Source organism: Arabidopsis lyrata, assembly GCF_000004255.2.
Source record: "Arabidopsis lyrata subsp. lyrata unplaced genomic scaffold ARALYscaffold_7, whole genome shotgun sequence".
Taxonomy (NCBI): Eukaryota; Viridiplantae; Streptophyta; class Magnoliopsida; order Brassicales; family Brassicaceae; genus Arabidopsis; species Arabidopsis lyrata.
The window spans coordinates 13,498,266-13,523,591 of NW_003302549.1; the positions used below are offsets into that span (position 1 = coordinate 13,498,266).

Genomic DNA, 25,326 nt, shown 5'->3' on the forward strand with positions numbered 1-25,326 from the left:
TGTTGCTTTCCGATCTGTATTATAAATCAGCTGTAAAGTGATGTAACTCAGCCGTAACGTGATGTAACTCAGCCGTAACATATAATTTACACAACCTTTCGTCTTCCCTGAATGATAACTCAGCCGTGACATGTAATTTACCGAACCTTTCGTCTTCCCTGAAGCATATAACTCACCCATAACATATAATTTACACCCATCTATCGTCTTCCCTGGAGAATATAACTCAGCCGTGACATGTAAATTTACCAAACCTTTTGTCTTCCCTTAAACATATAACTCAGCCGTAATATAATTTTACCGAACCTTTCGTCTTCCCTGGAACATATAACTCAGCTGTGACATGTAAATTGACCGAACTTTTCGTCTTTCCTTAAGCATATAACTCAGCCGTAATGTAATTTTACTGAACCTTTCGTCTTCCCTGGAACATATAACTCAGCCGTGACATGTAAATTGACCGAACCTTTCGTCTTCCCTTAAGCATATAACTCAGCCGTGACATGTAAATTTACAGCGAAACAATAAGAGACGCAACATTTCCTCTAACTTTATCATCGAGCACCAACTTCACAAGTTTTTCGTGCGTTGTTTTCGCATCTATCTGCACAACTCTACACCCTCTTTCATCGGTGTTAAATACGTATTTGTGTTTTGATACCCAATTACAGGAACCGGATCAACCATATCGGGAGAAGGATGAAAGAAATTGAAGAAGAATGAGGAAGACGATGAGGAATTGGAAGTTCCGGTGATGTGATAAACTCAGGTGAAGAAGACGAGTTGAAAAAATTTGGCCCTATTTTTTTGTCTTTTGATGATGATGACATGGAATGATGACATAGAATGTTGCATCCACGTCATATTTTAATTGATGAAGTGGCAAGTAAGCCACCAAACGAAAATGTAAATCAGCTTAATTAAACCAGCCATCAAACAAAACTTTAACTCAGCCGCAACATGAATATTATTACAGTAATTAAAAAACGAAAAAACGGCAGCCAAATTCAGCCGTTTACTCAACCAAAAATATTTAACTCAGTCGTGTCGTTTAATAAGTCGGCCGTCATTGCATGCTATTCTAGTAATTAATCTTTCGCTACTAAGTCAGCCATAATAAGGCCGAGTTTTCCGTTAATTCAGCTCATTACGGCTGATTTATGATACTCGAACATAAATCAGCCGTAACGTCATCCCATAACTAAGCCGTCTTTGATAACTCAGCCAGCCGGAGAAAGTTAAGTCAGCCGTGTCGAAGCAATAACTCAGCCAAAAATTTGACAAATCAACCATCGGGTGAAAACTCAGCCGTAACTTAGGCTGGGTTATGCTCGAAAGTCGGCCATTTTATCATAACTCAGACAGATTTCAGTAAGTTAGCCGTAACTCCAGGCTGAGTTATACTTGTAAGTCAGCCGTTTGCTCATAACTCAGCCATTTTTCTTAAATCAGCCGCAACATACCGTAACTCAGCCGTCACTACCGCTATATCGCTCGACGGCTGAGTTCATTAATACACGTCAGCGATTTCTGACGTGGCGACGCGGCTTTGCTGATGTGGCAGTGGCATTCTTTGTAATTACGTTTTTTCCTGTAACGTTTAACAGGGGCACGCTGGGTATAAAAAATATACACGAAATATGATAGTAATAAAAAAAAGATCTGTATGTTTCTGGTAATTTCATATAAAATGTATAACATCTGAGTAAATCTCCCTTAATAATATGTTACATGCATACATGCTAATCATCATGCCTGAGTATAATTGGAATACTGTGTGCGGCTTTCTAATGATGTCGTCTTTGGAGCTATTTAGAAAGCTTGAAGTAATGTTAAAGGTTAGTTAGATGATAAGGATTGCATATATTTTTTAGTTTTTATGAATATTTAACTGTTGTTAAACTTTTTGAATGAGTAGAATTGTGATAGAAAAGTCTCGTGATTGTTATTTTGTTTTCTAAAGTTTTCATTAGCAATACACCAATACATTGCTTTCTTATATTGTTTGAACTGCTTCTGTATATGAATTATTTAACTTCATATTAAGCTAGTAAAGCTGAAAACTCCATAAAAAACAAAGTTAAGCTGGATTTTGAGATTCTGGAAAAAAGGGAAGATAAAAATAACATATAGTTGATTCAAAACAACATTGTTTCTTATCTGGAAAATGATTTCAGTAACCACAATACTTTCCAAATTCCCTTTAGAAACCAGTTTTTTCCTTTTAAACATATAAAAGAAATGATTATTATAGGATTGCATATTTCAGAAAGTTTTCAATCCTTACAGATTATTAGTATAGATTGTTACCTCTTGCATATCATATCGCTTGCAAAGCAAATTGTTATAGGTTTTGAAAAACATCCTTGAACACCACATTCATTGTTGCCTTATGTGGTTTTCCTTATTTGTCCACTATGAGGATCTTCAATCCTTTCTTAGAATTTACCCTAAAGATTGCAACATAGAGTTGGCCATGTGATTATTCTAAGTACTAAATAAAATTAAGATCTATTGAAAATGGAATATTACTCACAGATGGTCATTTCCATTGTTTCACCAGTGAATTGCATGCGTGTATTGTGTCCAAGAATGGAGAATCTTCACTTGGATTTTCCAATTCGTCTTGAAAGGTTTGATGTCAGCAGGGTTGACGATCACAAGATTTTCAGCCTTTTTTTCAAAGGAGTAGCAAGCGAAGAATGATTGCATGAAAGGTTAGTGTGTATCTAAACTTAACATTAAACATCTATTTATATGAAAAAGGTCGGCAAAATTCTTTTAAGGTTTAGAGAATGAATACATCAACAACCGTATATTAGCAAATAAGAATTTTAGAGGTATATGCTGATTTGTTAGTATTTCAAAATCTAGTTTTTATTAGATTTTGGAAATAGAATAATTTTGATCGTATTTAATGGGATTATGATTTATTTAGTTATCGATATTGAATGGATTTGTTTGTTATAGAAATCAATTTAAATGATAACTAACAAATTTGGTTTTGGGATTAATTCCTGAAGATATGACTAAATCTCGGAGAAATGTCACAAGCTGAATAATTGTCGGTGAAGCCCATTCAAAAACCACGAAGCCCAGTAAATTTGAGAAGCAATGGCAATCGGATCCTCCAACACTGGTAGCAAGATCCGCGAGTTTTACCGTTTTTAATAGATGTAGATCTGACCCAGCCACCCAAGCTCCGCGTTCTTTAAAAATGCACATTTGCCAATTTACCCTTTAACGTGTTTTTTTATAGTCTCTTTGATTGAAAAATTTGTAGTGGCATTCATCGTAATTAATCTATCAAAATAAGGTTTATTAGTTTTGAGTGATTCCCAATTAATAGTATAGATTATTTTCCCATTCAAAATTTTGAACTTGCATAGATAAATTTGGTTGAAAGCAATATCTCAACTAATAAGTAATAAGAGTAATAAACATAAGCTTGCAAATCAACGATGAAGTTGGGCCAATCCTATCTAAGCTTGATAATGGCTCAAAACGATTTGATAAAACGTAATGGAAAATTAGAAAACCATAAGAATCTTAACTGTAGCAATAGTACTTTTTTATTTAGGAGCCGATTGGTAACGACGGTAAGTTTTGGCTTTAGAAGCTTTGACTTTAAAAATTTGAGCTTCAGAGAATTTGACTGTAAAGACTTTGGCTGTATAAACTTTAGCTGTTAAAATCTGATTGGTAGCACAAAAGTGTAGAAGCTGTGACTCTTATTTATTATTATTATTATATATTAATAATAAATATAAATTAGGTTAGAAATGAATTCATATGAAAATATAGTTTTATTAATGATAAGAATTTAGAAAGAAAAAAAACAAAAATTGAGAAATAAAGAAATAAATAGATAAATATATTATGTAGAAATAAAATAATATATATTATTCATTGATTTTTAATAACCAAACATTACAATAAGAAAAAACTAAAAATCCATTATTTTTTTGGTAGGAACTTAAAATCCATTATTAATAATAAAATATTTATTTAAAAGAAATGATAATAGTTTAGAAATGTATGCATTTATTTAAATATATTATTTCATGCCGAAATTTAATACCCAACACATTAGTAAGAAGTAGGATAAACTTAAAAACTCATATGGCTTTTGAAAAAATACTAATTCTATATACTCTTTTAAACATACATTAATGATGATGATGAAAACAAAATGATTATTAGTAAAATGGATCTTAAAAGAAAGATAGAAAAATGAAAATAATTAATTTATAAATAAAAAGTTATGAAAAAATATATGTAAAGGTGTAGATAGTTTTTAATTATCAAGGGGATAAAAAAAAAGAAGCTTTTAATTGTTTATTTATTTGATAAATGTCTCCAAAAAGCCAAAGCCACGTTTTTTAGACTTAAGAAAAAGAAGAGAAACAAAGAAGGAAAAAAAAAATATGTTCGATCTATGGTCATTTTCATCACATTCATATAGATATAGATCTTTTTTTAAAACTATTGAACGTATCTTGATAATTCAAGTCTAATTTGTGTGATTTTTATATACATATCTTGATAATATTTCTGATATTGTTCGGTTTTAGTTCTAAAATATCCGAATTTTTTGGGTATTTTAGACTATTTCGGGTATTTTTTTGGTATTTCAAATATTTTCGGATATTTTTTGGTTATTTAGGTTCATATCTATTTGGTTATTCGGATATTTTTCGAATATTTGAATATTTTCCGATTATGTGGTTTTAAGAATAACTCATAATTTAGATATATACAGTAAAACCTCTATAAATTAATAATGTTAGGACCATGATATTTTATTAATTTCTAGTGGATTAATATTTATTATTTTTTCGTATAAATTAATAAATACTAATTTTTAGAGAGATTTGGTGTAATTTTTAAAATTTCTAAAAAATATGAAATTGATATTTTTGATCTTAAATTATGGACTTTGGATTTGATATTTAGAAAAATATTTTTTCAGCGATAAGTTACAAAGATTATAAGGGAATTCACTTATACAAACGATACACATAAATTGAAATTTATGATCAATGACCTCATGTGTCATATTTAACATCATAAAGACTATCAAAATAAAAATTATGCATATTCATAAAATCTTAGAGGAAAAATTAGTTATTTTTATCCCGTAGTTATAAAATATAATACAACACTTTTTTTAAAGACACAAAACAATTATTTTATAAAATAAAAGTTAGAGACAACCTCTAACAAAAATTTAATTTCTTAGAAACGAATTAAAGCATGCTTTAGTATATTCTATTTCTATGATTATTAATTTATGATATTATTGAGACCATATTTTTACATAAGTATTTCAAAAAATTTATTATCTTATTATCTTATCAAATTTGACTAATTTTTACACTGGTCCGACTCGGAACCGGTAAAATTTATAATTTTATCTTGTTTATTAATTTATCGAGTATTAATTTATAGATGTTCTATTATAATTATATTTTGGTTTTGGATCCGGCTCAATTCCAAACTTTTAGGTTCTTGAGTTTATAATCTATTTAGGTATTTAATCGGTTTCGGTTCGGTCCAGTTTCTCTACTTACGTTTTGGTTCTGTTTTGGTATTTTTGGTTTGGGTATTTTGCTCAGGACTAATGGGAGTATGGGACTACATGTATATAACTCGGGGGACATGTTTGTTTACACTAGTAATTGATAGAAATTATGCAAACTAAACCGGGAAAAATATCGTTTAATAGCCCAACTTTCAAAAAGTGGTCATTTTAATTTCGAATTCTGTAAATGGCTATTTTATACTTGAACAAAATGTTGACCAGCCATCTGAACCAATTGAATGTGTTGACCAGGTCAAAACGACACACCGTTAATAGGCACTAACAGAACCGCTAACACCCGTTAGCACCCGTTAACGAGTCTCCGTTTGTGCCAAAACGACGTCGTTTTACCCTTAAACAAAACTCCCAAATCGATTTTATCCCCAAATCGAGAGATCAAATCCTAAACCTAAATCTAAACGAAATCCCTAATGCAGTACCCAAATTCTTCAATTCGTCTTCCCTAATGCCACTAGTTGGACACAAAGACGTCATTTTGAGGATGGGTTCTCCAAAGCTTGGCGAATCAGAGAGTTCTATGAGAGATGGAGTTGAAGCACCACTGCGAAGCGAAGAAGATGTTATCGAAGATGGAATGCGAGCTCAAACCAATGTTGTATCAGAGTCTTGTGGTAGAGAAGAGGAAGCTCTAACGAATGTAGTTTCAGATTCTGTTGTGGGAGATGAAGCTGAAGCTCGTGCTCCAGGTCGACGAAGAAAACGAAGGAAAGTCAGAGTTGAAGAGGACGATGAAGAGCCTGAAACATGAAACCAAATAAGACACTAATGCAAAACTAGTAACCAAGAACAAAATTTTGTTTTTTGTCTCCAAAACCAAACAGTAGGATAACAAGGACAATGACAGTAACACAAAGGCACACCAAGCACAATTTGATCATCATTTTCCATTTCTTGATCTCCCTTTTGCTCCACATTCCTTCTTCCTTCAATTCTTTGATCATAACCTTTAACTCTTCAATCTCGACAGCAACCTCAAATTTGGCATTTACTATCTCGCTGTCAATGATGGAGAATTTTGGCATAGCATCAACAACCTCCTCGTATACACCATCTTCGACCCATCTAAACAAATGATCCTGCATTTACAAACATTATTCTTTTATCTGCGAAACCCAAATAGACATAAAATCAAATCCACTTACATCTTGTTTGGTTGGACAAAGGAAGAAAGGTCTTCCAGGGTTCTGCTTCGTCGCCGATGTCTAGATGACGACGTCTAACCCGCAATGACACTTCGAAGGAAACCCACAGCCTCCGTCTTGAACGCAAGAATTCCCAGAATTGCAACTCATTTCTTGAGCTCAAGATCGAGAATTCGATGAAGATTGAGATTGAAAGCTCAAAGAATTGAAATTGGGAGTTTTAGGAATTTGAGGTTTATGATTTGGGGATAAAAACGAAATCGATTTCGGTGGTTTCGTTTAAATGTAAAATGACGTTGTATTTGGCATTAACGGAGACTCGTTAACAGGTGTTAGCTGTTCTATTAGTGCCTGTTAACGGTGTGTCGTTTTGGCTTGGTGAACGCATTCAATTGGTTCAGATGGCTAGTCAACTTTTTATTCATGTATAAACTGGCCATTTATAGAGTTCGAAGTTAAAACTGCCATTTTTTGAAAGTTGGACTATTTTTTTTTTGTACAAAAAATTAGACTATTAAACGATATTTTTTCCAAATTAAACCTGTGACCTATTGTCGAAGCGATGAGATATTGCCACGTCATACTTTATTATCGAGAAATAGCGCTAAGATTCTGCCACGTCTTACATCGCTAAGAGATTTTGCATCGTCCAACGAGATTTGGAGGGAAACAGAAAAGGTACGTACAAACCTACAACGTTTAAGAAAAAATTAAGCAACCCATAATTAATTACAATTAAATTTAAATTTAACAAAAAATTCTATTTACAATAAATCAATAATAATGACTTTTTTTTTTTTTTTTTGACAGTGGACATATAATTACTAATTAGGCCGTGTGAAACAAACTCTCATGTCTCATCTCTTTCTCCCAATTTATATCGTTGTTGGTGGCCGGAAAATTACATCTCCGCCCACCGCCGCCGGAGTAATCCATGTTATCTGATCGGCGGAGCCATCCGTTGTAGCGTCGGATATTATTCGCTGCAGTTACCTCTCATTGAGGGAATATTTGCAGATCGATCTATCGTCGATTTAGATCTGGCGTTCCTAGGGTTCATCGACGTTGGAGATTCATGGTCTCTGGTGATTGCATTTTCGAAATTGGGGAAAATTAAGGTGTTGTGTAGATGGATAGAGGTGGGAGGAGATCTGGTGAATCTCCAGGGGTATTGATAAAGAAGAGAAGTTCCTCTGGTTGCTTGATTGTGAAGAAGAACGATGGTGTTGGTAGGATTTGTTCGTTTTCTGAGAATCGTCCGAATTGGGAGTCCAATAAGAGGTCTAGGATGATTTTGAGTGATTCTGAGTCTAGCGATAAATTTGCGATCCCTCAAAATATGCGACACTATCTTAATGTAGAAGAGAGTCGTTTTGTGGGGAAGAGTAGAGAGTGGAAGGAGAGTAAGAGGCATAGATTAGATGATGATGACGATGATGATGATGATGATGATGAGGAGAGTGAAGATGAATTGTTGGCAATGAGGATGAGGAGGTCGTTTGATGGAAGTGGAGTTGATATTGGTAAGAAAGCTTATTTGGGTTCTGCTCAATTTGGGAATGGTAGGGAATATGGAACTGGTTCTAGTCGTAAAGATTTAGATGTTGAGAAGAGAAGAAAACCGTATTTAGATGGATCAGGGAACATAGGTTTTGGTAATCAAGGTTATAGAAACATGTGTAAGGTTAGTGGAAACGAAGGTAAAACTACTCCTGCGTTGTTGTTGCAGAGGAGGTACAAGCATGACATGAATTTCGATGAACCAATTAGGGTGCAGGGGAAAAATGGTGTCCTCAAGGTTATGGTGAACAAGCAGAATAAGATAGGAGGGTCACTGCAAAATGCGAAAGCTGAACAATCTCAATATGGCTCAAAGATTCAAGAGACTGGTAAAATACGTGTTGCTATTCAGTCGCCAACCACTCTAAAAACTGAAAAGTTGCCGAAACTGCTTCCCCCGGCCAGAATACAGTCGAACGGGTTAAAAATGCCTATGTCCTTAACCATGAAGAGTAAGGGACAGGACCAAGATTCTGAAGATAGTGATAGCTCGGGGCGGCTGCAGAAGAGAATAATACAACCTCATAAGCCCTCTCATATTTCAAGCACTGGAGGAGAAAATACTTTACCTGAAGTGTCAATGCCTTCAAAAATCAGAGATGGAAAGATTAGGCGTGGTTCAGGCACAGAAAAACAAAGATTACGTGAGCGAATCAGGGAAATGTTACTGGAAGCAGGGTGGACGATTGACTATAGACCTAGGAAGAATAGAGACTACCTAGATGCAGTTTATATAAGTCCTAGGGGAACAGCGTATTGGTCTATTATAAAGGCCTATGAAGCACTTCTGAAGCAGTTAAATAGTGGGGAAAAAGCCAAGCCTTGTGAAGATAGTTCCACATTTACACTGATCTCCGATGAGATACTCAGTCAGTTAACAAGGAAAACCAAAAGAAAGATTGAAAAAGATATGAAAAGTGAGGAACAATCTGCCAGTGATAGCGTTGGAAAAGCGACTTTTGCAAGAAATTTCTTAGCTATTAAAAATGAAGTAGGAAACGATGACAGGTATTTTCATAAAGAACAGCGAGATGTCATGTCTGTGAAGAATGAGGTCAATAGCAGAGATAGTTCACGGGGTACAACTTCAAAAAGTGCAAGCCCTTTGCATCACCAAACTGAAAAGTCAACTGGTTCCTCCTCTCACCATGTGGATGGAGGGAAAAGTAGCAAACATGTTAGGAGTACGCTGTCGGTACGGCGTCCAGTCAGAGGAGATAATTCAGAGGGTGATGGTTTTGTACCCTCATCTGAAAAACAGACGATACTGGCATGGCTGATTGATAGTGGAACCTTAAAGTTGAGTGAAAAGGTGATGTACATGAACCAACGACGGACACACGCAATGCTTGAGGGTTGGATAACAAGAGACGGGATTCACTGTGGTTGCTGTAGTAAAATTCTTTCAGTTTCAAAGTTTGAGATACATGCTGGAAGCAAATTGCGGCAGCCATTTCAGAACATATTTTTGAATACTGGGGTTTCTCTTTTTCAATGCCAAATAGATGCATGGGATAAGCAAAAGGGTGCTGGGAACATTGGTTTTTGTTCGGTAGATGTAATTGCTGATGATCCAAATGACGATGCTTGTGGTATTTGTGGAGATGGAGGTGATTTAGTTTGCTGTGATGGTTGTCCCTCAACTTTCCACCAAAGATGCCTAGACATACGGGTATGCTGATTTTGCTGTATATATGTCTTGTTTTGTTTATTTTTGACAATCAGTGCTAAGCTATGCAAATTTACAAGGTACAATGGTTTATGCGGTGCTCTGTATAAACAGGTTTTAGAACAATAATACTTTTAGCTAAATGAACGGACAAGATTCAATACATACGTAAACTCTATTGAGCTGAAGTGTCGTTGACTTTTAACTACACCAGGGTTGTTTTAGGGTCATCTGATGCCTGATTGGATCTTTTTGAGGTTCAATTACAGATGTTTCCTCTTGGTGATTGGCATTGCCCCAATTGTACATGCAAATTCTGTAGGGCAGTTATTGAAGATGTTACTCAGACCGCGGATGCAAATACCTGCAAAATGTGTGAGAAAAAATGTATGTCATTAGTTTTTCCCTGCCTTGAATATTACATTTTTGTTGTCACTCAGTTTTGTTTGTAGTATCTAGTTGATGTTCTCCCTTTTCTAGATCACAAATCATGCATGCTGGAGGCAAACGTTACCCCAGCCGATACCACTGAACCAATTATCTCTTTTTGTGGGAAGAAGTGCAAAGCGGTACTTTTCTTTCAAGTCTCTTAACCCTTGCAAATTTCATTCAGTTTATAAAAGCGTGGTGTAGCTTCTAGGCGGTACAACGTAGATTAAAATTGCTAGGTGACTGATCCATATTTTGTTACCTAGTATTTTCTGTTGATAAAAAAGACTTTTTATTATGATTGCCATTAGATTAGTGGACGTTGCATGCTCCAGTTAGAATTTTGTACCTTTTTAACCAAGCTAGACATGTTGTGGCCATAATCCTGGTATGAAGTGTCAACATACCATGCCTTGTTGACGGGCATAACTGAATTCTGAAAGACATGAGTATAATATCCTGTGTGATTCCCAAATATTTTTTGTCCTTTACCAAAGCATTCTGTCAGAGAAATTTATTGTTGATTTCAGCTCTCCGAAGGTGTCAAGAAGTATGTTGGTGTCAAACATGAGTTGGAAGCTGGATTTTCATGGTCTCTAGTTCATAGGGAATGTGCAGATTCAGATTTATTCTTAGGTGAACACCCTCATATTGTGGAAAACAATTCCAAGCTTGCATTAGCTCTGACTGTCATGGATGAATGCTTTTTGCCCATTGTTGACAGACGGAGTGGTGTGAATATAGTACGAAATGTCCTTTACAATTGTGGGTAAGCTTTTCAGCACTTCAAATTTTTTTGTCTGCGTTATTAAACTGCATTTTGTTTTTTTTATTTATTTATTTTGCTTTGTGTTGGTCTTCGCTTATACATTGCTTTTCTTAGGTCGAACTTCAATCGGCTGAACTTTGGTGGATTCTATACTGCTCTTCTTGAGAGAGGCGACGAAGTAGTTGCTTCTGCATCTATTAGGTTATTCCCCTCCTGATAATCCTTTGTTTTAGTTTTAATCCTATGTGAGATGGCAACAAAAAGGATGGCAGAGATAATGCTAGTGTCAAGATTTATTTCGTTTGTGCATGCTTATCTTATGCACTTTAAGAATTTCGTTTGTTTTGATGCACTGGTTATTTAACGATATTTACCCTTCTCTTTAGATTTCATGGTAACCATCTAGCTGAGATGCCGTTCATTGGAACTCGGCATGTCTACAGACACCAAGGGATGTGCCGGCGGCTTTTCAGCGTCATTGAATCAGTAAGTGCAAAACTTTGATGTAGCGAAGTTAACTGACTCTTTCTTTAAAACTCTGCTAATATCTTTTCTGGTTCTTTATGTCTTTTGATGTGAAGGCTCTTCAACGTCTCAAAGTCAAGTTACTTATTATCCCTGCAACCGCTGACTTTAGCCATGTTTGGATATCAAAATTCGGGTTTCGACATGTCGAGGATTCTCTGAAGAAAGAAATGCGGTCCATGAATCTGCTAGCCTTCCCTGGCATTGATGTGTTACAGAAAGAGCTGTTAGCACCAAGACATGCTGAGTCTGTTGTTGAGACAGGTTTTACTTTAATATCAATTTAGCTTTTTCTTCATCTTTTTCTTTCTTATCAATTTTCTTACTTTGGCTTTACTATTTGTCAAGAAGAATGTGACCCATGCAATGAAGGCACCAATTCTGCGATCAAGACTAATGAAGTTTCCGTCTTGGAGATCGCATCTCCTTCAGGAGATAAACCAATACCAGATTATGTGGTCGAACACCAACTGTTTACGGATGAAAATTCCGCTTCCCGAGATAGTCCAGTCCACAATGGATACCCCAAAATGCAAGAGACCGAGTGCAAAATTTCAAACATGGCGAGATCATCAGATATGGAGAAGCACATGGACTGCAAAACTTCCTTTAGTCCTTTTGTTGGAGAAGATGAGGAAGATAGTTTAATTGAGTCTCCTCCTCAACGGAACAGCGACATGGCTTTCTTAGATCACATTATCCGTTCTCCGGTAGACACTGGTGAAATGGCAAACGGAGATGTGTATGGTTCAGGGGATGATGATTCTCCGGAAACGCAATGAAACAGAGTTGAATTGCTGATCTGTCTTTTTAAGCATTTTGGTGTCTAGTACAAACACCAGAATCGCTTTTTTCGAATAGAATTTGTTAATAATGTTTATATATGTTTTATGCATATATTTTATATTGTATATGTTCATGGCTTTTGAGCCCTTCTCTCGCCGCCAAGCTTCACCACGGTGAGGTTTTTTTTGCCCTCTTTATTGCGCGCCTCTCTTCTGTGTTGTCTTCTCGTTTGTTCCTCTTAATAATTGTTTTGATGAAGCATTGGATGATCGTTGCATTTTCTCCCAAATAGTGAATTTGGTGGAAAATAGAACAATTTGTTTTCTATTCACATTCTCATCATATTTGAGAAAATTCAGTCACAATTCTTCATTATTCGCCAAAATGACATACGTATCAATTGTTGTTTTCCAACTAATTCAACCAACTTTCCCATCAGTTTAACCATTGTTAAATCTGAATCACCGTATATAATAATAGTAATTTTTTTTTTTGTTAATTTTGTTGTTAAAAAAAAAGAGGTATTTTAGAATACCTCATATTACCCGATTATTTATTATTAATAATCGTTTAGTTTTGTTTGATCTCTCTCTTTCTCCATCTCTCTCAATGCCTGTCTCGAGCATCGAACACGTCAAGCGTTGCTTGAGCAATGCCTACGCTGACCAGATAAGCTACGAGAACCAAGGCGATCAACATCACGCTTCATATTATTTTTAACGCTAGCAACTTGACTTTTCTAAGAAAGACGCTGATGTGATGTCATTAATGGAATTTGCAGGAATTTTGTGAAAAAATACTGATATATGATCAGCTATTTGCATTTGAGTGGAGACTACTCAGTCAAGTCGGGGTATTGGTTAGTGTCTTCTCTTAATTTAGGTGATGTGGCTGCTCAAGCCTTAATGCAACCATCACTTAATGAGCTGAAAATCCAAGTGTGGAAGCTAAAAACAGAACCAAAGATAAAGGTCTTTTTGTGGAAGGTTTTAAGTGGTTCCATCCCAGTTGTGGATCTCCTGTCTTATAGAGGTATGAAGATAGACTCTAGGTGTCAATCTTGTGGCTGTGAAGGAGAATCTATTCACCATGTTCTGTTTGGATGTGCATTTCCAAGACAAGTGTGGGCTTTGTCGGATTTTCCTTCTCCGGAGTTGGGTTTGAAAGGGGTTCTGTTTACTCAAATATATATCACTTTTTGATAAACAGAGATAACCTAAAGTGGCCAATTGAGTTGAGAAGAAGTTTCCCTTGGATCATTTGGAGGATTTGGAAAAATAGAAATCTTTTCTTTTTTGAAGGTAAAAGATTTTCTGCAGTAGAAACAATGATGAAAGTGAGGGAAGATGTTGAGGATTGGTTTGCGGCTCAAGTGGTGGAAGGTGAAAGGAAGTTTTTATTGGATCAAGAGGCTCTCGCGGGATCAACTTTGGAAGCTTTGTCCCCTGCTGCCCGTTGGTTTCCTCCACCTCTGGAGTGGTTCAAGTGCAACGTTGGGCTGTCTTGGTCTAGAAGAAATAGTTTGGCAGGAGTCGCGTGGGTTTTAAGGAATGATTTAGGCAATGTTTTGATGCATAGTCGACGAACTTTCACTAATATCAACTCATTGGTGGAGGCTCATTTCTTGAGCATTGTTTGGGCTGTTGAAAGTATGGTTAGCCATAGAATTAACAGAGTTATTTTTGGAGTGGAATCTGCGGTGTTGGAAGGTGTGATGAACAGACCACAAGCTTGGCCTTCCTTCAAATATCATGCTTCAGAGATAATGGAGGTTGTAAAGGTAATTGCAGATTGGAGAGTGTGTTTGGAATCGGTGGCTTCAAATAGAGGTGCTAATCTCATTTCTCAAAGTGTTACTAAGGAGTGTAGGCTTCAATCGTATGTGGCCTCAAGTTTTCCTTCTTGGCTCCTTGGTGTCTTTAGAGATGAGAGAGTTCTAACTTCTGTGGGCTGAAGGTCTTGCTGTTTTTTGGCTTCTTGTTCTTTTGGGAGTTATATTATTTTGTTTGTTGCCCTGTTGTATGTTTTTCTCAGGTTTGACTTTTAGATTGGTGTTTCTTGCCCTTTGGCCCATTTTTTGGAATGACTTTTCTCAAGCCTGTTGTAAATCTCTCTATCTTTAATATAATTCCAGTTGACAAAAAAAAAAAAAAAATGATCAGCTATTTGCAAAAACAAATGTAACAATTCGTTGTCTATTTGAAGAAATTCAGCCACAGTTCTTCATTATTCACCAAATGATGTATCAATTGTTTTATTCAACTAATTCAGCCAATATTTCCATCAATTCAACAATACCACTTATTCAACTAAATCTATTTTTGTTTTTGTTTTCTTTTTTTACTTAAAAAAAAAAAAAAGAGGTATTTTAGAATACCTCATATATGATTCATATGCAGTAAAACCTCTATAAACTAAGAAGAGGTGCACTGATTTAATACTCCTCTCTGTCTGGTTCTCACTGCCTTTGCTCTCGAAGCATCGAACACGTCCCGCGTTGCACTTGACAGTGCCTTCGCAGACCATCAAGCTACAAGAGCAAAGGCAAACACAGTTCCCATTTGCTATATATGTTTAAAAGACATTGATGTTATTCGACGTCGTTGTGGTTTAAGTAACAAAATCAAAAGTCTCATCTAGTGGTCTTTCTCTACTCCGACTAAACCATGGAGTTGCTCTCTTCTTCACCGGCTCAGCTTCTGAGACCAAATCTCAGCTCTAGGGTTTTACTTCCTCCACGAACATCAATCGCTTCTTATCCATTTCCTCCTCGATTCCTACGGATGGATTCTCAATCTCAGCATCGTCAATCTATCTCTTGCGCTTCTTCTCCTCCCGGAGGTAACGGTTTTCCGGCGATTACCACCGCTTCTCCAATCGAATCAGGTAAACATCTTGAAATATATAGCTGAGAGATTTATCTCAATCTCAATCCGACTGTCCATTTCCTGGTTTCTTAAGTTTTTGTTGGTTTGGGTTGATTCGATCAGCTCGAATAGGTGAAGTGAAGAGAGAAACAAAGGAAACAAATGTATCAGTGAAGCTTAATTTGGATGGTAATGGAGTTTCAGATAGCTCCACTGGGATTCCTTTCCTTGATCATATGTTAGATGTAAGTAAACCTTTCTCTCTATCAATTCAATTTTTGACAACTTGAAAATTTCTTCAAGTTTGATCCTTTATGATACTGGCATGAGTTTAAATACCTATGAATCTGTCCATTTTATATATGTTTTCTTGAGATTTGATAAATTGTTGTTTGTGATTCTTTGGTTAGCAACTTGCTTCACATGGATTGTTCGATGTACACGTAAGAGCTACTGGTGATATTCATATTGATGATCACCATACGAATGAAGATGTTGCGCTTGCCATTGGAACGGTAAGTAGTGAAGTGCTTGTTTCATTGTCTATTTAGTGAGTTCAGAGAGTAGCATTCTTTGGAAGTTGTAGTTGTATATTGCTATTTTTGTTTCTGTCAGGCTTTGTTGAAGGCACTTGGGGAGCGGAAAGGGATTAACCGTTTTGGCGATTTTACAGCTCCTCTTGATGAAGCACTTATACATGTTTCCCTAGTATGACACACAATCTGTGAACTTGCTGTTGTATCTATATAATAGTATGTTTCCGGAAGTATTTTGTCGTTGTTGATGGATGAAAATCTCGCAGGATCTATCTGGTAGACCATATCTTGGCTACAACTTAGAGATTCCAACCCAGAGAGTAGGAACATACGACACTCAGGTCCTTCACATTTAGGTTTTAAGTATCCAGTTTTAGGTTTTTCTATTGTTTTCTTGTTTTGTTAAATCACTAAATGACTCTTTTCCCATTTAGTTGGTGGAACACTTCTTCCAGTCATTGGTGAATACTTCTGGTATGACACTTCACATTCGACAGGTATAACGATTCCAATCTTTCATAACAGAAAATTAACCTTTTACTTAACAATTATCTCTGAGATCAATTTGTTATGACAGCTTGCTGGTAAAAACTCTCATCACATAATAGAGGCGACCTTTAAGGCCTTTGCAAGGGCTCTCCGACAAGCAACAGAGTCTGATCCACGTCGCGGTGAGACAATACCAAGGTCTGACTTCGACTCATAGATGCAAACCTAATCTTAATCAAAATCTTACCTCAGAGAAAAGGCACACACACTAATACACACTACACATGTCATTCACCATTCAATATTTATTGAAAAATATTTGGTCATTCAATATTGGAAAGAAGCAAAATATGGCTGGAAAGACTGTACATGATGATAAAACAAGTCTGACGTTCTAAGTTTACGGTACATTTGCAGTTCAAAAGGAGTCTTGTCTCGGTCATAAGAGGTGGTGAAAAAGAGTTTCAGTCTACTGTTCTGAGTTCATGGGAAAGGATCAGTTTTCTTATGTACAATGTCAAACCTGCTGAATCTTTGTTCATTTGCAAAGGTCAGTGTATTTTAAGTTCATCTATATTGTGTTGTTGGAGACTGCTTTTTTACTATCTCAGAATTTGATTTTGTTTTTGCTTTCACCCAATGTACAGTAGTGTAATCCTTGTCAGTGCACTTAGATTGGTTATTGTTGCTCTCACGGATCTTATTGATCTCTTTGGTTCTTCTGGGTTCACTTGAAATCACCAAAACTAGGTGATTGCCCGCGCAAATGCGCGGGAATAATGCTGTGAGAATGGTAAAATCATGTGAGATAAGGGATTGTTTAGGTGTTAGTGTAAGAAAATATGGTAAATTGTTTAGGGTTTAGTGTAATAAAATATGGTAAATGTTGAAATTAAAAAATTCAATAATATTATAAATGCTAAGAAAATAATAATAAATCATCTTCTAAACAAAATTGCAAGAAAATAAGAAATCAACGAACACAATCACTCCATGGCATTCTCCTTGCGTGTGATGATAGGTACTTGGTCGTTTTCAGGATTCCTGACATCCAATTTAGAACACCATAAACAGTAAATGTTCAGTCGCCAACTTTAGAGTTTTGATTGTAAACGGGAAAAAACAAAAAATACTTACCAACAAAGCAACTCGTCGGTAATACTGAGATCCGGATTACGCATACCAAATTGTGACGTGGACAGATCCAAGTGGATCCTACCAAAAATGTGTGGGATCTGACCCCAACAGTTTTCAGGATTCATGACATCCGATTTAGAACACCAGAAAAAGTTAACGTTCAGTCGCCAACTTTAGAGTTTTGATTGTGAACCGAAAAAAACCAAAAAATAATTACCAACAAAGCATCTCGTCGGTAATACTGACTATTTCTTGTCAAACTCATCAATCTGCAAATGATTTCTACGTTTATCAAGTTCTCTTTCATCGGATTGTAGAAAACCGTCAATTTTGTATCTCTTGTTTTGTTATCATGGTTATAGCCACACTCATCAATGAGAAAATAATTTTTACGTTTATCAAGGGTTCTTTTATTACGTTGCAGAAACACATCAATTTTTTTTTTTTTATCATAGTTATAGCCAAACTCATCAATCAGCAAATGATATTTACGGTTTTTAAGGGCATTTTTATAACGATGCAGATAACAGTCAATTTTACCCATTTTTCCGTTATAATGGTTATAGCAAAACTCTTCAATTAGAAAATAATTTATACATTTATCAAGAGCTCTTTCATCAGACAGAAGAAAACCGTCAATTTTGATCTCTTTTCTTTTTGTTATCCTGGTTATAGCCAAACTCATCATCAACAAATAATTTCTACGTTTATCAAGAGCTTTTTCATGAGGCTACATAAAACCATCATTTTTGATCTTCTTGTTTTTTTCACATGGTTATAAACTCATAAATCAGAAAATCATTTCTACGTTTATCAACATGTGTTTCATTAGGCTGTAAAAAAACTATTAGTTTCGCTCGTTTTTTTGTTATCATGGTTATAGCCTATCTCATCAAGCAGCAAATGATTTCTACGTTTATCAAGAGCTCTTTCATCAAATAGGAGAAAACCGTCAGTTTTGCTCTTTTTTTTTTGATATCCTGGTTATAGCCAAACTCATCATCAACAAACAATTTCTACGTTTATCAAGAGCTTTTTCATGAGGCTGCATAAAACCATCATTTTTGCTCTTCTTTTTTTTTATCATGGTTATAAACTCATAAATAAAAAAATAATTTATACGTTTAACAATAGGTGTTTCATTATGCTGTAAAAAACCGTTAGTTTCGCTAATTTTTTTGTTATCATGGTTATAGCCAAACTCATCATCAGTAAATGATTTATACGTTTGACAATAGTTTTTTCGTGATCCTGCAGAAAATCGTCAATTTTGCTCCTTTTTCGTTATAATTGTTATAGCCAAACTCATCAATCAGCAAACGATTTCTAGGTTTATCAAGATCTCTTTCATTAGACTATAGAAAACCGTCAATTCTTGGTTCTCTTGTTTTGTTATCATGGTTATAGCCAAACACATCAATGAGCAAATAATTTATACGTTTATCAAGTTCTTTTTCATGAGCTTGCAGAAAACCGTCAATTTTGGTCATTGTTTTTCGTTATTATAGTTATAGTAAAACTCATCAATCTGCAAATGATTTCTATGCTTATCAAGTTGATCTCTTTCATCGGATTACAGAAAGCCGTCAATTTTGCCTCTCTCGTTTTGTTATCATAGTTATAGCCACACTCATCAATGAGCAAATAATAGTTACGTTTATCAAGGGCTCTTTCATTACGTTAAAGAAACCAATCAACATTTTTTTTTTATCATGGTTATAGCCAAACTCATCAATCAGCAAATGATATTTACAGTTATCAAGGGCATTTTTATAAAGTTACAGAAAACTGTCAATTTTACCCATTTTCCGTTATAATGGTTATAGCAAAACTCTTCAATTAGCAAATAATTTATACATTTATCAAGAGTTCTTTCATCAAATAGGAGAAAACGTTCAATTTTGCTCTCTTGTTTTTTGTTATCCAGGTTATAGCCAAACTCACCATCAACAAATGGTTTCTACGTTTATCAAGAGCTTTTTCATGAGGCTGCATAAAACCTTCATTTTTGCTCTTCTTATTTTTTTTATCATGGTTATAAACTCATAAATCAGAAAATAATTTCTACGTTTATCAATAGGTGCTTCATTAGGCTGTAAAAAAACCGTTAGTTTCTCTCATTTTTTTTATCATGGTTATAGCCTATCTCATCAAGCAGCAAATGATTTCTACGTTTATCAAGAGCTCTTTCATCATTCTGTAAAAACTTATCAATTTTGCTCATTTTCCGTTATAATGGTTATAGCAAAACTTTTCAATCAGCAAACGATTTCTACGTTTATAAAGAGCTCTTTCATGAGACTACATAAAACCGTCAAATCTTCTCCTCTTTTTTTGTTATCATGGTTATAGTCAAACTCATCATCAGTAAATGATTTCTACGTTTGTCAATAGTTTTTTAGTGAGTCTGTAGAAAACCGTCAATTTTGCTCCTTTTTCGTTATCATTGTTATAGCCAAACTTATCAATCATCAAACGATTTCTAGTTTTATAAAGATCACTTTCATTAGACTATAGAAAGCCGTCAATTCTGGTTCTCTTGTTTTGTTATCATGGTTATATCCAAACACATTAATGAGCAAATAATTTCTACGTTTATCAAATTCTTTTCATAAGCTTGAAGAAAACCGTCAATTTTATTCAATATTTTTCGTTATTATAGTTATAGTCAAACTTATCAATCTGCAAATGATTTCTATGTTTATCAAGTTCTCTTTCATCGGATTACAGAAAGCCGTCAATTTTGTCTCTCTTGTTTTGTTATCATGGTTATAGCCACACTCATCAATGAGCAAATAATTTTTACGTTTATCAAGGACTCTTTCATTACGTTGGAGAAACCCATCAACTTTTTTTTTTAATCATGGTTATAGCCAAACTCATCAATCAGCAAATGATATTTATGGTTATCAAGGGCATTTTTATGAAGTTGAAGAAAATTGTCAATTTTACCCATTTTCCGTTATAATTGTTATAGCAAAACTATTCAATTAGCAAATGATTTATACATTTATCAAGAGCTCTTTCATTAAATAGGAGAAAACCGTCAATTTTTCTTTTTTGTTTTTGTTAACCTGGTTATAGCCAAACTCACCATCAACAAATGTTTTCTACGTTTATCAAGAGCTTTTTCATGAGGCTGCATAAAACCTTTATTTTTGCTCTTCTTGTTTTTTTGTCATGGTTATAAACTCATAAATCAGAAAATAATTTCTAAGTTTATCAATAGGTGGCTGTAAAAAAACCGTTAGTTTCGCTCATTTTTTTGTTATCATGGTTATAGCCTATCTCATCAAGCAGCAAATGATTTCTACGTTTATCAAGAGCTCTTACATCATTCTGTAAAAACTTATCAATTTTGCTCATTTCCCGTTATAATGGTTATAGCAAAACTCACCATCAACAAATGTTTTCTACATTTATCAAGTTCTTTTCATGAGCTTGCAGAAAACCGTCAATTTTGTTCATTATTTTTCGTTATTATAGTTATAGTCAAACATATCAATCTGCAAAATGATATCTATGTTTATCAAGTTCTCTTTCATCGGATTGCAGAAAGCCGTCAATTTTGTCTCTCTTGTTTTGTTATCATGGTTATAGCAGCACTCATCAATGCACAAATAATTTTTACGTTTATCAAAGGCTCTTTCATTACGTTGCATAAACCCATCAACTTTTTTTTTTATCATGGTTATAGCCAATCTCATCATCAGTAAATTATTTCTACGTTTGTCAATAGTTTTTTCGTGAGCCTGCAGAAAACCGTCAATTTTGCTCCTTTTTCGTTATCATTGTTATAGCCAAACTCATCAATCATCAAACGATTTCTAGGTTTATAAAGATCTCTTTCATTAGACTATAGAAAGCCTTCAATTATGGTTCTCTTGTTTTGTTATCATGGTTATAGCCAAACACATTAATGAGCAAATAATTTTTACGTTTATCAAGTTCTTTTTATGAACTTGCAGAAAACCGTCAATTTTGTTTATTGTTTTTCGTTATTATAGTTATAGTCAAACTCATCAATCTGCAAATGATTTCTATGTTTATCAAGTTCTCTTTTATCGGATTGAAGAAAGCCGTCAATTTTGTCTCTCTTGTTTTCTTATCATGGTTATAGCCACACTCATCAATGAGCAAATAATTTTTACGTTTATCAAGGGCTTTTTCATTACGTTGTAGAAACCCATCAATTTTATTTTTTTAATCATGGTTATAGCCAAACTCATCAATCAGCAAATGATATTTATGGTTATCAAGGGCAATTTTATAAAGTTGCAAAAAACTGTCAATTTTACCTATTTTCCGTTATAATGGTTATAGTAAAACTCTTCAATTAGCAAATAATTTATACATTTATCAAGAGCTCTTTCATCAAATAGGAGAAAACCGTCAATTTTGCTTTCTTGTTTTTTGTTATCCTGGTTATAGCCAAACTCACCATCAACAAATGTTTTATACGTTTATCAAGAGCTTTTCATGAAGCTGCATAAAACCTTCATTTTTGCTTTTCTTGTTTTTTTTTATCATGGTTATAAACTCATAAATTAGAAAATAATTTCTACATTTATCAATAGGTGTTTCATTAGGCTGGAAAAAAACGTTAGTTTCGCTCATTTTTTTGTTATCATGGTTATATCCTATCTCATCAAGCAGCAAACGATTTCTACGTTTATCAAGAGCTCTTTCATGAGACTACAGAAAACAGTCAAATCTTCTCCTCTTTTTTTGTTATCATGGTTATAGCCAAACTCATCATCAGTAAATGATTTCTATGTTTGTCAATAGTTTTTTCGTGAGCCTGCAAAAAACCGTCAATTTTGCTCCTTTTTCGTTATCATTGTGATAGCCAAACTCATCAATCAGCAAACGATTTCTAGGTTTATCAAGATCTCTTTCATTAGACTATAGAAAGCCGTCAATTCAGGTTCTCTTGTTTTGTTATCATGGTTATATAGCCAAACACATCAATGAGCAAATAATTTCTACGTTTATCAAGTTCTTTTTCCTAAGCTTGCAGAAAACCGTCAATTTTATTTAATATTTTTCGTTATTATAGTTATAGTCAATCTCATCAATCTGCAAATGATTTCTATGTTTATCAAGTTCTCTTTCATCGGATTGTAGAAAGCCGTCAATTTTGTCTCTCTTGTTTTGTTACCATGGTTATAGCAGCACTCATCAATGAACAAATAATGTTTACGTTTATCAAGGGCTCTTTCATTACGTTGCAGAAACCCATCAACTTTTTTTTTTTAATCATGGTTATAGCCAAACTCATCATCAATAAATTATTTCTACGTTTGTCAATAGTTTTTTCGTGAGCCTGTAGAAAACCGTCAATTTTGCTCCTTTTTCGTTATCATTGTTATAGCCAAACTCATCAATCAGCAAACGATTTCTAGGTTTATCAATATCTCTTTCATTAGACTATAGAAAGCCGTCAATTCTGGTTCTCTTGTTTTGTTATCATGCTTATATCCAAACACATCAATGAGCAAATAATTTCTACGTTTATCAAGTTATATTTTTTGAACTTGCAGAAAACCGTCAATTTTGTTCATTGTTTTCGTTATTATAGTTTTAGTCAAACTCATCAATCTGCAAATGATTTTATGTTTATCAAGTTCTCTTTCATCGGATTGCCAAAAGCCGTCAATTTTGTCTCTCTTGTTTTGTTATCATGGTTATAGCCACACTCATCAATGAGCAAAAAAATTTTACGTTTATCAAGGGCTCTTTTATTACGTTGTAGAAACCCATCAACTTTTTTTTTTAATCATGGTTATAGCCAAACTCATCAATCAGCAAATGATATTTACGGTTATGAAGGGCATTTTTATATAATTGCAGAAAACTGTCAATTTTACCCATTTTTCGTTATAATGATTATAGCAAAACTCTTCAATTAGCAAATAATTTATACATTTATCAAGAGCTCCTTCATCAAATAGGATAAAACCGTCAATTTTGCTCTCTTGTTTTTTGCTATCCAAGTATAGCCAAACTCACCATCAACAAATGATTTCTACGTTTATCAAGAACTTTTTCATGAGGCTGCATAAAACCTTCATTTTTGCTCTTCTTGTTTTTTTTTTTTTTATCATGATTCTAAACTCATAAATCAGAAAATAATTTCTACGTTTATCAATAGGTGTTTCATTAGGCTGTAAAAAACTGTTAGTTTTGCTCATTTTTTTTGTTATCATGGTTATAGCCTATCTCATCAAGCAGCAAATGATTTCTACGTTTTTCAAGAGCTCTTTCATCATTCTGTAAAAACTTATCAATTTTGCTCAATTTCCGTTATAATGGTTATAGCAAAAAATTTCAATCAGCAAACGATTTCTACGTTTATCAAGAGCTCTTTCATGAGACTACAGAAAACCGTAAAATTTTCTCCTCTTTTTTGTTATAATGGTTATAGCCAAACTCATCATCAGTAAATGATTTTTACGTTTGTCAATAGTTTTTTCGTTATCATTGTTATAGCCAAACTCATCATTCAGCAAACGATTTCTAGGTTTATCAAGATCTCTTTCATCAGAATGTAAAAAACCATCAATTTTTGGTCTCTTGTTTTGTTATAGCAAAACTAATAAATCTGTAAATAATTTTTACATTTTATCAAAAGCTCTTTATTAGGTTGCAGAAAACCGTCGATTTTGCTCCTCTTTTTTATTATTATCATGGTTATAGTTAAAGTTATCAATCAACAAACGATTTCTACGTTTATCAGGAAACACCTTCATCAGGCTACAAAAACCGCCAATTTTGCTCATTTTTTTTGTTATTATTGTTATATCTAAACCCATTAATTAGCAAATGATTTCAACATTAATCAAGAGCTCTTTCATTAGGCTGCAGAGAAACTGTCTATTTTGCTTTTTTCGTTATAATTGTTATAACTCAACAATCATCAATTAATTTTTATGTTTATCAAGAGCTCTTTCATTAGAGAATAGAAAACCGTCAATTTTACTCAATTTTTTTTGATACCGTGGCGATAGCCAAACTCATCAATCAGCAAATGATTTCTATGATAATCAACAGCTCTTTCATCAGGTTGTAGAAAACTTTCAGTTTTGCTCATTTTTTCATTATAATGGTTATAGCCAAACTCATCAATCTGCAAATAATTTCTACATTTATCGAGAGCTCGTTCTTCAGTCTGCAGAAAACCGTTAATTTCCTCTTTTTTTGTTATCATGGTTATAGCCAAATTCATCATCAGCAAATATATTCTACGTTTATCATGTGATTTTTCATGAACCTAGAGAAAGACGTCAATTTTACTCTTTTTTTTTCGTTATCATGGTTATAGCCAAACTCATCATCATCTAATAATTTTTTACGTTTATCAAGAGTTTTTTCATGAGTCTGTAGAAAACCGTCAATTTTGCTCTTTTTTTCGTTATCATTATTATAGCCTAAACTCATCAATCAACAAATGATTTCTACGTTTATCAAGATCTCTTTTAACAGAATGCAGAAAACCGTCAATTTTTGCTCTTTTGTTTTGTTATATCCAAACTAAAAAATCAGTAAATAATTTCAACATTTATCAAGAGGTCTTTATTAGGTTGCAGGAAACAGTCGATTTTGCTCCTTTTTTTTAATTATCATGGTTATAACCAAACTCATCAATCAACAAACAATTTCTAAGATTATTAGGAAACGCCTTCATCAGGCTACAAAAACCGTCAATTTTGCTTTTTTTTTTTTGTTATTTTGTTATTATTGTAATATCCAAACTCATCAATCAGCAAATGATTTCTACATTTATCAAGAACTCTTTTATTAGGCTGCAGA

General features: G+C 34.2%; 2 protein-coding genes across 3 annotated transcripts; both read left to right on the forward strand.

Moving 5' to 3' along the window:
- The first annotated feature begins 7,589 nt into the window (after window positions 1-7,589).
- Window positions 7,590-12,767, forward strand: LOC9306344 (increased DNA methylation 1). Of its 2 annotated transcripts, none has more exons than XM_021017505.1 (8): window positions 7,590-9,979; window positions 10,246-10,363; window positions 10,457-10,545; window positions 10,936-11,174; window positions 11,289-11,375; window positions 11,561-11,660; window positions 11,756-11,963; window positions 12,048-12,767. In XM_021017505.1, the coding sequence occupies exons 1-8, from the start codon at window positions 7,877-7,879 to the stop codon at window positions 12,479-12,481; spliced, it is 3,378 nt and encodes a 1,125-aa protein (XP_020873164.1). In that variant the 5' UTR covers window positions 7,590-7,876; the 3' UTR covers window positions 12,482-12,767. The 2 variants fall into 2 exon arrangements, with proteins under 2 accessions (XP_020873164.1, XP_020873165.1); XM_021017506.1 differs by having other exon boundaries at window positions 12,051-12,767.
- Window positions 12,768-15,075: 2,308 nt separating this feature from the next.
- Window positions 15,076-17,086, forward strand: LOC9304314 (imidazoleglycerol-phosphate dehydratase 2, chloroplastic). The gene is made up of 8 exons (XM_002868196.2): window positions 15,076-15,371; window positions 15,476-15,597; window positions 15,763-15,867; window positions 15,968-16,060; window positions 16,155-16,229; window positions 16,323-16,385; window positions 16,466-16,575; window positions 16,795-17,086. Exons 1-8 carry the CDS (start codon window positions 15,152-15,154, stop codon window positions 16,820-16,822), a joined length of 816 nt encoding a protein of 271 aa, XP_002868242.1. The 5' UTR covers window positions 15,076-15,151; the 3' UTR covers window positions 16,823-17,086.
- The last annotated feature ends 8,240 nt before the right edge of the window (window positions 17,087-25,326 follow it).